Source organism: Aedes aegypti, chromosome 1 (genome assembly GCF_002204515.2).
Source record: "Aedes aegypti strain LVP_AGWG chromosome 1, AaegL5.0 Primary Assembly, whole genome shotgun sequence".
In the NCBI taxonomy this organism is placed as follows: domain Eukaryota; kingdom Metazoa; phylum Arthropoda; class Insecta; order Diptera; family Culicidae; genus Aedes; species Aedes aegypti.
The window spans coordinates 15,246,361-15,260,014 of record NC_035107.1 but is presented as its reverse complement, the minus strand read 5'-3'; the positions used below and the strand labels follow the sequence as shown (position 1 = coordinate 15,260,014).

Below are 13,654 nucleotides of genomic sequence, written 5' to 3'. Positions count from 1 at the left end.
CCAGATAGTATCCCTATAGAAACTCTTGATGGAATCCTTGAAAGAACTCCTATCTATAGATATTCTTCAAGGAACTCCCAATCATTGAAGGGACTCCTGATAAAATCCCTGAAAGAATTCCTGATGAGTTTCCGGTTAGAACTCCTGAGAATCCCTAGAGGAACTCCTGATATTTCTAGAAGAAACATTGATGGGATTCCTCGAGGAACATCTGATTTGATCTCTTGGAGAATTTCGGCTGAAATTTCAGAAGGAACTCTTGATGGAATCCCTAGAAGATCAAAACGCATTTTGACTTTCCATTCCTGATGAAATCTCCAGAAGCCCTAAAGGTACTCTCGATAAGTGATTCAGGAGCTCCTGATGAAATCCCTGGGGAACTCCTGAATGAATTCTTGGAAGAATTTGTAAAGATATTCTTGAAGGAACTCTGGATGGAATCATTGGAGGAATTTCTGTTAAAATCCCGAGAAGAACTCCTGATAGAATCTCTAGAGCAACGATGGACGGAGTCCATGGAGAAATTCCAGGTAGAATCTCTAATATCTCCTGATAGAATCCCAGGAGAAACTTCTGATGAAATCCCTAGTTGAGTTCCAGGTGCAATCCCTGAAAGAACACCTGATCGAATATCTGGAGGAATTCCAGACGGAATTCCTGAAGTATTCCTGATGGAATCCCTAGACGAACATCTGATGAAACCCCCAGAAGAATTCTTGATGGAATTCCTAGAGGAACTTCCGATGGAATCCCTAGAGCTAGTCCTGATAAAAACCCTGAAGGAACTGCTGAAAGATACTCCCGTGAAATTTTTGATTGAATCTTTAGAAGTTCTCCTGATGGAATGCCTGGATGTAATCGTGTTTAATTCCCTACAATAACTCCTGATTCTAGAGGCCTTCGTTAGCCGTGTGATCAGAGTCTGCGGCTACAAAGCAAAACCTTGCTGAAGGTTTCTGGTTTAAATTTCCGGTCGGTCCAGGATCTTTTCGTAATGGAAATTTCCTTGACTTCCCTGGGCATAGAGTATCATCGTACCTGCCACACGATATATGAATTCGAAAATGGCAACTTTGGCAAAGAAAGCTCTCAGTTAATAACTGTGGAAATGCCCATCGCACTCTAAGCTGAGAAGCAGGCTCTGTCCCAGTGAAGACGTGACACCAAGAAGAAGAAGAACTCCTGATTCTCAGAGGAATCCCTGTAGAAACTCCTGATAGAATCCCATGAGGAATTCCAGGTGAACTTTCGGAAGGAATTTATAAAGGAATTCTTATAGGAATTTCTTGTTGAATCACTGGAAAAAATGTTGATTGAATTTCTGGAAGAACACCTGGTGGAATCATGAAGCAGTTTTGGAAGAATTCCTAAAGGATTACCTGGAGAAATTCCTGGTAAAATCCCTGATGGAATCCCTGTAATACAAATCCAGGTACAATCCATGGATAGATTTATTGAATCACAGGTGAAACTGCAGATGGATTCACTGATGATATTTTTGGAGATATTGGTTGAGAAATAATTAAATAATCCTTGGTGAATTTGCTAAAGAAAACGGTTAGAAATAGTTGGAAACGATAGTGAAATATATAGAAACAACTCAAGAGCGTGCATTTGATAGATCACTATGGCACCGACGCTGCGTAAATTCAAGCATTTTGACTTTCCACCCATCTGCGTCGGCAGTTCATAGGACGTCGAAGCTTCAATTTGACATGATGACGTCGGTGTTCGTGCAACATCCCTACAGACGGTACGATCGGTTCGTCGAACATTTGGCTCCGCCCACCGGTGGTTTGAGCAAAATCAAACTCGTTTGATTTTGGCCGACCGATTCGTCAACCGTCAAATTGGTTTCACAAACTGTCAAATTGGTTCGTCAAACAGCATCACACGCGGTCAAACATAAGCCAACATGAGCATCAACCTGGGGGGCGGAGTCAATGTTGGTCAAACCGTCTGAGCGTCTGTGGGGTGCATTAGAGTATGATTTATGGCCTTCTGCCTGAAACACCTTTAGAGTGTATTTTCGAGCGGCTTTTGTGCTGCTATCAGTTAGATCAAAACAACAAAGCGAACTGTATCGTAATTAGAGAATAAAAACTGTTTCGCGTTATTTTCCGTATAATTTAGCTGTTTTCCGGTCTCCGAATTCTTCCACCCATTAGCAGATTCCCGGACTGGAATCTTGCAGATCCCCGGAACGGAATCTTCCAGATACCCTGAATGGAATCTTGCAGTTTTTTGGTGCGGAGTATTCAAGATTAGCGGAGTAGAATCATCCAGATTCTCGGACAAGAATCCTCAAGAATCCCGAAGCGGAATATTCCATATCCCAGAGCGAAATCTTCTAGAATTCCGAAGAGGAATCTGAGAGATTCTCAAAACGGAATCTTCAAAATTCCCAGAACGATTCCCGGAACGGAACCTTCCAGATTCCCGGAACGGAACCTTCCAGATCCCCGGCGCGGAATCTTGCAGACTCCTGGAGCGGAATCTTCTAGATTCCCGGAACGGAATTACACTGGTCCCACGGTTATGAATCATTTAAGGCTCTGCTTAAATTTGAAAAAAAATATAGAGAGCAAAATAAACAATATTTTCTTATGAAATCAAATCCGAATGGTAAAGTGGGGTATATACCTGCAGTTCATGCACAATTTTGTCATTAAAATTGTTGAAAACATTTGAAATTTTCACTTATTTGAACATTGTCTAAAACCACAATTTATGAATCGGCAAAAAAGTTGTCCACAAATATGAATCAAAGTGAACACGATTTATGAATCAGTTGTCTACTTTCAATTATTTTGCAATTAAATGCTATATAGTTCATATGTTTATTAGAACACTGCCTCGGACAACGTTTATTATATCCGGGGGGTGGACCGGAACCAAGTATTTCAAGAATCTGCATGACATTGCTTGATTTTTAATTTTGCTACTGAGCGAGCTTAGTGAACATTGAATTTGTGGATTTATATGCTTCTGGAGCATGTTTATTTGGAGGATGATGGCAGATAGCGTAATTAGACAATCATTAGATGTAGATGGCAAAACCCGTAAATGCTTGACTCTTCGACTGCCTTTACTGCACTGATAAAAATCCACACCTTCGATCTGTGTGTTTAAAATTGTGGATCAATTCATGAACGTCCATATCGATTTGCTGTGATTTGTGTGTGTTACACATTAAATTCATTTGTTTTGCTTCATGGATTGATTCATTTTTTCCACATTAATTCCCGAAGCTTTCCCTTCAGATTCGTATGAGTCAACCTATTGACGCATAGATCATCACCCAACACGGATTCAGTGTGTTTTGGCTTATGGTTAGCTTGTGTCATGATCATCATGTTCAAATTGGTCAATTTATCGATTTGCACAATGAGTTTGTTATAATGAAATCGATGAGCTTTGCTATCAATTTCCATGTTCAAAATTTCTAAATTGTTTGTGATCAACCCATCATGCTTCCAAAGAGAAGAAGCCAATTTTGAAGCTGAAAGTGTTAAATGAAATTTGTAAATTCGATTATTCTTTTATTAGTAAATTTGTCCGATATAAGAGGATTCTACCTTTCTCTACATAAATGGAACATAATATATAGTTTGGAAGAAAAATCGGATTCCACTAACAGATTTTTCTGGCTTTCAGTTTAGTAAAAATAAATGGAGTATGCTAATCCCGGGCTTCCCAAATTATGGATTTGCAGCGTCCCGCTTGTTGCTGACTCACCTGAATAAAAAAACATTTAAGTGAGCTGGAATGTAGGCAGAGGAGCCTTGAATCCATATTTTGGGGAGCAAGAGTTCTTCTACCAAATTTCTTCCTTCATTCTTATGACATTCATGTTCTGTCACACATGGCTATTAAAAGTCACTACATTTCGAATTCAATAAGCAAATCAGTCGGTTTTCATTATTTATTAATTAGACATTCATGTTTGCTTCACATGACAACTTAATTTTGATACACATGTGAAGAAATGACGGAATCCATATGGCTACTCCACTCAAGTCATGTGGTCTTCTCATTGCGCAAATCTATAAATAAAACACATGACCTTGACGTGTAGATTTTTCTCAGTATATCAATATTATATGTTAACACATTACGCACGTGAAAAATTAGGAATATAACCGATACTCCATGACCTCTGTTTTTTTGGATTTTTTAAAAGAGTGAATACTTTTACTTCTCCAGGTATCTTATAGAAGGGCCAACAGTTTAGCCTGGGAGTTAATCTAAAAAACTTACGTGCAACAAAAGAGATCATAAAAAAGACAAACCAGTTCTTTTAATTCCCACTAGTTGCTTTTGGTCTTTCTGCAGAAGCAAAACCCCGTTTTATAGCAAAATTGGGAAGAACCTATCAGGTGTAGTTAAAAAATTCTTTAACGTCCATAATTTGTATGGCCATATAATACCCCTAAATAACTCTTTTCATAAGAATTTGGTTTTTCCTAAATCATGGAAATTCATTATTATGTTCAGACTCCTTTTCTTCAAAAAAAAAAGAAATTTTCTTGGTTAATGAACGGTCCCTTTGCACTTTTGCTCTCCCGTAACAAAATTTTACATTGAACATTATTTGAAACTTAGAATCATTTTCAAAATACTTGTGTGACTGGTGTGTATATTTCCCACAATTTATTGATCAAATATTTTACTCAAAAATCTCATCAAAATCCGTATGAATACGCATTTATCTCTAATAGCTATGTTTATTGAATCTGTAAATGTTGTCTGGGGCTCGAACTCTCACAAAAAAATCTTGGAAACACACTTTAAAACGACATTTCTAGCTAGGCGTCAATAGGTACAGGACTTACGAAGTTGGCCAAAAATACAGCCCAAACAGCTACAAAAAGAATTAGTAATATTGTTGGTTCATACCGCGATCAAGAGCTATTTTACTGAGATAAAAAGCCTAGAAATGGTTGAACACTATGTGTAGCTTGTCAGTAAAAATGATTATGTGATGTTTTGTGATAAGTTTGGTAATAATTTTCTGTTTTGAAATCAGCTGATTCATAAACTGTGGTTGATTCAACTGCGTGAGGTGCAGATTCCTGGTACGGAATTTTCTTGATTCTCGGAATAGAATGCTCCAGATTCCCGGAGTAGAATATTCTAAATTTGCCGAGTAAAATCCTCCAGATTTCCGGAGCAGAATATTCCAGATCCCGGAGAGAAATATTCAAGAATTCCGGAATCTCCTAGTTAAACGGGAATCTTTCAGATTTCTGGAGTGGGATCTTCAAGATCCTCAGAACGGAATCTTCCAGATTCCCGGAACGAAATCTACCAGATTCCCGGAGCGGAATCTTCCAGATTCCCGTGGCGGAATTTTCCAGATTCCTTGAGCTGAATCTTCCACATTCCCGGAGCGAAATGCTTTCAGACTTCCGGAGTGGAATACTTTCAGATTCCCGGACCGAAATCTTCCAGATTCCCGGAACGGGATCTTCCATATTCCTGGAACTTCGGAAATTCGGGAGAGTCTCTTCCGGAAATTCGAAGGAATCTCTTCCGGAGAATCGAAGGAATCTCCTCCGGAAATTCGAAGGAATCTGTTTCCGAGATTCGAAGGGATTTCTTTCCTAAATTCGAAGATTTTTTTTCCAGAGATTCAAATTTCTACTAAAGATTCTAAGGAATCTCCCGGAGTATTCGAAGGAAAGTTTCCCAGAGATTCGAATGAATCTTTCCCTTAGATTCAAAGGAATGTTTTTCAGAGATTCGAAGGAATCTCCCAAAGATTTTAAGGAATCTCTCCTAGAGGTTCGAAGGAATCTTTCCTAGAGATTTAAAGGAATCTCTCCTATAAATCCAAAGGAATCTTTTTTAGAGATTCACAGGAATGCCCTTCAGAGATTCGAAGGAATCCCTCACAGAGCTTTCAATGAATCTCCTTCACTGATTCGAAGGAATTTCTCCCAGAGATTCGAAAGAATCTTCTTCAAAGATTCGAAAAAATTTGCTTCAGAGATTCGAAGGAATCTCCTTCAGAGTTTCGAAGAAATCTCTTTCAGAGATTCGAAGGAATCTCTTCAAATTCGAATTCACTTTCAGAGATTCGAAGGAATCTTTTCCAGAGATTCAAAAGAATCTCATTCAGAGATTCCAAGGAATCTCCTTCAGAAATTCGAAGGAATCTCCTTCAGAGATTCGAAGCAATCTACTTCAGAGATTTGAAAAAATCTGTTCCAGAGGATTCAGTGATTCGAAGGAATCTCTTACAGAGATTTTGAGTCACTTTCAGAGATTTGAAGGAATTTTTTTAAGAGATACGAAGGAATTTTCTACAGAGATTCTAAGGAATCTATTGAATTAGAAATTTGAAAGAATCTCTTTCAGAGGATTCAGTTATTCAAAGGTATCTCTTCCAGAGATTCGAAGAAAGTTCCTGCAGAGATTGGATGGAATCTTCATCTGAGAATGGAAGTGATCTCCTTGAGAAAATTAAAGTGAACTCTTTCAGAGATGTAAAGTCTCTTTAATAAAGATAATAATAATAATCTTTCAGAGATTTGAAGAAATCTCCTTCAGACATTCGAAGTAATATTTTACGTATCGCTCGCTGAATCTATCATGAGAGTATTGTAAATTTTGCACCTTATCGAACGCGACGATTTGTAATCGACGCCGGTGAAATCGTCGCCAGCCAACCAGCCGCTGCTAATTTGATGTTTACCATTCTTACCAAAATAACGGCACATCACCTGCTTTGATTTGTTTGCTGGCGACGATTTGGTTGGTCTGTTTAAAAGTTGGCGGCGCGTTTTGTTGTCCATGAAACAGACAATATGTTTATCGTCAACTGCTACAGCTCTGATTATATCGCTCTCCTTTGCTTCTGTTATTTATCACGCTTGTTACAACTTGCGAAACAATGCCAATCATGGACCGAAACATATGCATTGTTTTCTTCGCTTGCTTTGATCGTATTTCGAAATCAACTGAGAACGAATTCTGCAATGCCTGAACACTACAGAAGTCATTGATAGCACTCATTCGAGCTACACACAATGAAAATCCTTGAAAAATCCCCATCCACTCCCGTTTCCAATCCGATTCCGTCGTCCATGACCTTCCCCATCCCGACTTGACACGGAAAGCACCACCAAAACAAAAGGCGCACATTCCGATCCTTTCCCACTCCCCATTTCCGAACTCTCCCCTTCGCTCCCATCGCATCACAGTGTTCTTTATAGTAGCCTTGAACACGACTTTTCCTCCGCCACCCCCACAGCACACTTCCTGAAAAACTAGAACATAATTTATCACTGCCACGAAGAATGGGTACCTACCCGCTGCCAACGAAATAAGGCCAAAGATCAGCACCGACATCTGGGCGGCCGGTTTCCGAAGCATCTTCATCGACGAGGCGGCCGTCGTCTGGGCCAGCAATCCTCCGGCTGCTCCCGTTCCGGGCCGGGTTTCGTACGACACCGTCGTCGGCTGATATACGGGACCACTTCCGGGCATTTTCGAAGCTTCGTTCCTAAAAAAGAAGTTAAAAGCTGATTCCCAAAAAGAGATATGCTTTATTAAACGCTCACCTTTCGCGTAAATTTCGCTGCCTAGAATGGCAAATCGACTTCCGCCTTTTACTCGATGCACTCGAAGAATACTCCTCTACAATTCGATGTTGCTGCTGCTTCCTGCTGCTGTTGGACGATTATTTATGATTCATTCGATCGAAAACGTCAACGCAGGTGGAAAGAAAGTTGTTCTACTGGGCTAGTGCTATCTCCGTCTCTCCTCCGCCGTTCGTGACTGGAAAAGCAAAATTCGACTAAATCCAAGTAGCCCGTCTGAGCTTCATCCAATGATTAACTTCAGCGCTTGTTGTGCTATCAAGTCGATCTAGTTAGCACTGACGCTTAGCTAAGCAAAATTGAAGATCCAAGTAGCCAAATGTTGCTTTTTCATAGGAACATAGGAAACATAGGAAGGAAAGTTCTACGTAATCGATCAACTCCCTCACTCTTCTTGTACTCCTAGCTTGTTTCCGACTCGCTCCAGCTCCCTTCGAAAAAACAACTGTCTCTCTATCACCGCTGCTATCACTTCAGTCCAGATTGAGAACCAACCGAAGAGTTGCGAACGGCTTTAAATTCCTCACCAAACAAGAGTAGGAACTTTCCTCCCCAATACATCCCGTTTCCGCCCCTGACTTCCCCTAAGTACTAGCCCAGTTGAACCCTTTCCTTGTTTGGAGTTCGCTTTTGCGTTGGTCTTCGTCGCTTTGCTTTCGATTCAAAAAAAACTTTTAACCATCTGCTCCAAACCTCGAGCAAAGAACTATCCAAATGCAATCCGCGAATGCACAATTCTTGCTCTCGCACACACACGTGTCACCGCGTTTCTGCGTAATTTCCGCACCTTAATCGGATTTACCTACGAAAGAAACACTATCCGCGCTTCTGACTGATGCAACGATTACTTTTCGCTGTTTTTCACCGCCGCCTTGGTGTAACAACGTTGTCGTTTTGATTCACAACGGCACAGCACACCTTTCTTCTGGCTGATTGATGTTCCGTAGCAGCAAAGCAACCATCGACGGACGAAGAAGGCCAACACTGCACCGATACACCTATTCTTCGCAGCGCACACAAGCACAGTTACAACGACATCGAGCGACAGTATACTGTTATTCCAGCGTTGTTCATTGTTGAACCGTGCGAAGTGGGCGCAGAAAAAGATTGTTGGTCGGTCGTTGCAATCGCTTTGTGTGGGTGGTAAGGTTATGTCAGTGAGAGAGGTTTCTCGAACTCTCTCCCGCATGCACCAAAGTCGAGTGGGGAAAGGTGAACTAGGTGATTGTGGTGAGTCGAACTTCGAATAAGATTTTGCGGAATTGGGCGGCGAACATTGGTGATTCTACCTTAACAGTTTTATCTGTATATATATCTATAGATAACTGGAACTGTCATGCAAAATGCGCAGGGTTGGAATGAAAGAGAAACTGAGGTAGTTCCAGAACCGGACACGTGGTGGTAAAACTTCGTTTACACCCAAAACAAAAATGAAATATGGCGCACAAATCACGACCATCAGACGGGTGACTTTAGATGCACTACCTACGAGAGGACAAAAGCAGGTCAACATTAATGGAGATAATCTAGATAAATCTCAACCATTGCAACACCACAAAGTAACTTCATCAGGTTCTACCTGATAACGACAACTAAGTAGCGAGTAGAATCAAGACGGCTGCGACGACATAAGTTATGGACAGATTTCATATTCAAGAAGCGGTCGGTGTACAGCTCAGGTAAGTGCTCCGTGATAGGTTGATAAACAGGCCGAAATCGTCACAGAAGAAATCAATGCCTAATCTGAGACAACATAAAGTGGCCCAATTTCATATTCGTACAGGATACTGTTTCCACATCAAGTTAGTAAAAAACTATTAAATGAAGTATTGAGCTACAAATACTTTATCCACATTGAAGGTAACAGGTGTCATCTATTGTTTGCCAATCACAAAATGTTTCCATTTACATTCATCTTTGGATTAATAGAAAAGTATTGAATTGATGTCTAAAATTCACCCAATTCCATATTCGTACACCTACCCAAATTCATACGCACAACGTTCAAAACTAAATTTAGAAGCTCTATTTGATTACTGAAATGCTTTATTATGATGTTCAGATGTAGTGAAATACATTTGGACAGTTTATTAGAGGACATATATGAAATTTAGGAAAAGGTATGAGAAATGCCAGTTTTTCAATGATTTTTGCTATTAAATCCTATAATTCGAACAATAGCGTTTATTTTTGTCATTGGATCCAATCTATAGATTATACTCGTAAGCTCTGATAGAAATTTAGTTGAAATATGTATAGTTTACAGAAATCATAAACAGTTTTTATCCCTTTTGAGTTCAGAAAATTGTTGTGCCATAAGTTCAAAACTCTTCTAAAATGATATTTTCAATCAATGTAAACCAAATTTTCATTCTAAACAACAGGTAAATGTTAATTTTGAATTTGTCTGTAAAAATAATTTGAACTACGAACTTCGTTTTACAATAAAGTACCCTAAACTACGCTGTACATACCTCCACATAATTGATGTCATCGTAATATTCAATTATCTTTGAAATAATATTCAAATTATATTCAAATAGCACCCTATTTTGCAATTTATTGATTTTATAAGAAAATTACAAAATAACTTGAATGAGCAGAGAGCATTGATATACTATTTAATAGAATATATCCTGTTGTTTTCATCATTTTAAAAAAACGTTTGTGTTGCGGTTATGGCAATAATATTTATTCTTTAAATCTCTATAATCATGTTTGGTAGTAAAATGTAAATTAAAAATGATAATTACGCAATATTTTGATAGGAACATTAACTATGGATTATGTATATACATTTAGGAGTCACACATAAAGAAATTGACTAAAATTTTTGGTTTTGGATTTGTTATAAATGTTATACCCAAGAAACATTTGCCTATTTTATAATCATTTATTAAGCAATTTTTCACAACTACATACTGAATAGCTGCTTTATTATTTTACTTTGCAGCTGCTACGCACACATTGTTCAAGCAAATCTGGCGAAATTATTAGGCTACTTATCATTTAGTGATTGTAATCATATATTATAATGATGTTTATTCAGGTTTCACTCAACCTAATAAAGACTGTTGATTTAACAACGCTAATTTAACAAACAACATTATTGCAGTTTAATTCAGCATCATGTTCAACAACATTTTGATTATTTCCATGTGAAACCTTTGTTCGGGCGTTGTTCACACAAATTTAGAGAAGTTATAAAACGTGTCGTTGTATATTGACTTTATTCTACAACTTCAAAATCGCTTTATAAGCATTTATCTCAGCTTTTATTCAACTGCCACAAAATTAATTGAAAACAAATAAATGACTAAAAATCGCTAACACCGTATATATCAAATGCAGCGTACACTTTTACCATTAATTAATAACCACTTTCAATAATTACCCGGACACTGGATTCAAACTCGAGACCTTCCCATCGTCAGCGGTATACCTTGCCATCTGCGCCATCCTTGGATTCATATATCGATCTTCCAGTGCTTAATATAAACCTCTTGTAGTTGAACATTGATCATGCTTGAGCTTCTGTTCAACAATGTCTAATCAACACGTGCTATGCTGATCAACAACTGAACAAGCGCATTACTTCTGCTGCTGTTCAGTACTGATCCGAGCTGAATTTAGTCGGCTATTTATAGCGCACAGTGAGAAAATTTATGTCAATGCTGGTCAAAAATAAAGTTTATTCACAAAGTAAAAACAGTATGAAATGATTAATCAAATTTGATAACAAGTTTTAACTTGTGAAAACTTTAATTTAATTCTTCATCTAACTATACTAAAACTAATTTATCTATATAAATAAAAATGGATTGGTGTTTGTATGTCACGAAATGACTTACGAACGGGTCAACGGATTTGAATGATTTATTCTCCGTTTTGTTCGTCAAGGGTTCCGACGTGTTTGTGTGTATACACATTCCCGGATATTAACCGGGAAAGTCGGAAAAGAGATAGTGAACGGAACTGTAATTTTGTATGGGACTATCCATAGCGTTTTTCAACAGCCTACTTGATGGCAAGACGAAGTTTGCCGGGACCACTAGTTTCATATAAAATATTTTTATTAGATTAATATTTTAATTATTTGTCGTACTTTTTCATATATTAAGCATTATAAAAATATAAAGTATATTTCAACCATTTGTATGTTAAATGTGCTCTTTTTGTTTTTCAAAATAATCCTATATCAGATGCTGATTCAAAATATTTTCTAAACATAATTGAATAATTGTATTGAGAAAGCATCAGTTATTATTGTATCCAATATGTTTTTATATATATTAGTAAGTTAGTGACGAATTCGCCAAGGGCGAAAAATAATAATAATATTAGTAAGTTGAACATTGTAATACATTAGGAATACAACGCAATTTTTAGATATTTTGTCCAATTTTCGAAAATTTGGCTATGGTGTGACCTCTTTTGTAAGGCTTATTTGTTGCTGAACAATGCGTTTATTAATCGTTATTTTGGCCTTCTTTGGATTAACTGTTCGGATGATATATCCATGTTGTATTAAGATTTTATAAAATACCTATTCAGCTTTAAATCATGTTCATGTTAAGCATGGCAACAGCTGAAGTGCGAAGCAACCAAAACGTTAGTTCGTCTCCTGTACATCTGTTGACACAATTATATTTGTTTGGTGGAATATTGGCTCTTTAATAGAAGGAAAAATGACTTGTTCAACTCATTAGTAAAACAATCTTGACAAGTCGGCAGAGATTCTTTGGAGAAGTTTAATAAGTGTTGATTCTACCATTATTCATTCCAATGACAAATGTTGAACATTGTCTTAAATTTGGATCTAAATAGCATCTTCTCAGCTCTTTTTAGGGCATTTTTTCAGCTGTCACCATTATTCAACAATAATTAAATATGTATGTTTATTTGTGACTCGGGATTGTTAGTTGGGTAACCACTTTCATGTAATTATTGTTCAATTATTATGTATACTTCGATTACATTAAACATGTTATGGTTAGTAACTTTTCCCGATATCAATAACGTCGCAGATGATGATCACTACATTTGGAAAATTTAAATTATGATGTTTTTAATCCAATTCGAACTTTACCCTCGTTGATTCATAGTCGCCTACATGTCTTAGATTTGATTTGAAAAACATTTACTTACTTACTTATCTGGCTTTACATCAATTATCTTGATAAAGCCTCGCCAACAATATTTCGCCAATTCCCTCGGTTCATGGCCGCTTCTCTCCATCCTCGACTGTGACCCACGCTCTCCAGGTCCTGGTGTACCTGGTCCATCCACCTAGCTCGCTGCGCCCCACGCCTTCTTGTTCCGACCGGATTCGTGGCGAACACCATCTTTACAGGGTTGTTGTCCGGCATTCTTGCAACATGCCCTGCCCAGCGTATCCTTCCAGCTTTAGCTACCTTCACGATACTGGGTTCGCCGTAGAGTTGAGCGAGCTCGTGGTTCATCCTTCGCCGCCACACGCCGTTCTCCTGCACGCCGCCGAAGATCGTCCTTAGCACTCGGCGTTCGAAAACCCCAAGAGCTTGCAAGTCCTCCTCGAGCATAGTCCACGCCTCATGCCCATAGAGGATTACCGGTCTTATGAGCGTTTTGTACATCGTGCATTTGGTGCGGGGGTGAATCTTTCTTGACCGCAGTTTCTTCTGGAGCCCATAGTAGGCACGACTTCCGCTGATGATGCGCCTTCGTATTTCCCGACTAACATTGTTGTCAGCCGTCAGCAAGGATCCAAGGTAGACGAACTCGTCCACCACCTCGAAGGTATCCCCGTCTATCGTAACACTGCTTCCTAGGCGGGCCCTGTCGCGCTCAGTTCCGCCAATCAGCATGTACTTTGTTTTCGACGCATTCACCATTAGCCCGACTCTTGTTGCTTCGCGTTTCAGGCGGGTGAACAAATCTGCCACCGTTTCAAATTTTCTCCCAATAATATCCATGTCGTCCGCGAAGCAAACAAATTGTCCGGATCTCGTGAAAATCGTGCCTCGACTGTTAAGTCCGGCTCTCCGCATGACACCTTCAAGCGCAAT

The 13,654-nt window shown here is 38.8% G+C and overlaps 1 protein-coding gene across 1 annotated transcript in view; it reads right to left on the bottom strand.

The window, feature by feature from the left end:
* The window catches only part of LOC5575968, a 38,975-nt gene extending 30,587 nt beyond the window's left edge, over positions 1-8,388 (bottom strand). The window contains exons 1-3 of the mRNA XM_021839006.1: positions 8,301-8,388; positions 7,569-7,676; positions 7,317-7,510 (exon numbers count right to left, since the gene is read on the bottom strand). Of these exons, the coding sequence (XP_021694698.1) occupies positions 7,317-7,494 (178 nt within the window). The 5' untranslated portion in view covers positions 7,495-7,510; positions 7,569-7,676; positions 8,301-8,388. The remainder of the gene's footprint in view (positions 1-7,316; positions 7,511-7,568; positions 7,677-8,300) is intronic.
* Between the last annotated feature and the right edge of the window lie 5,266 nt (positions 8,389-13,654).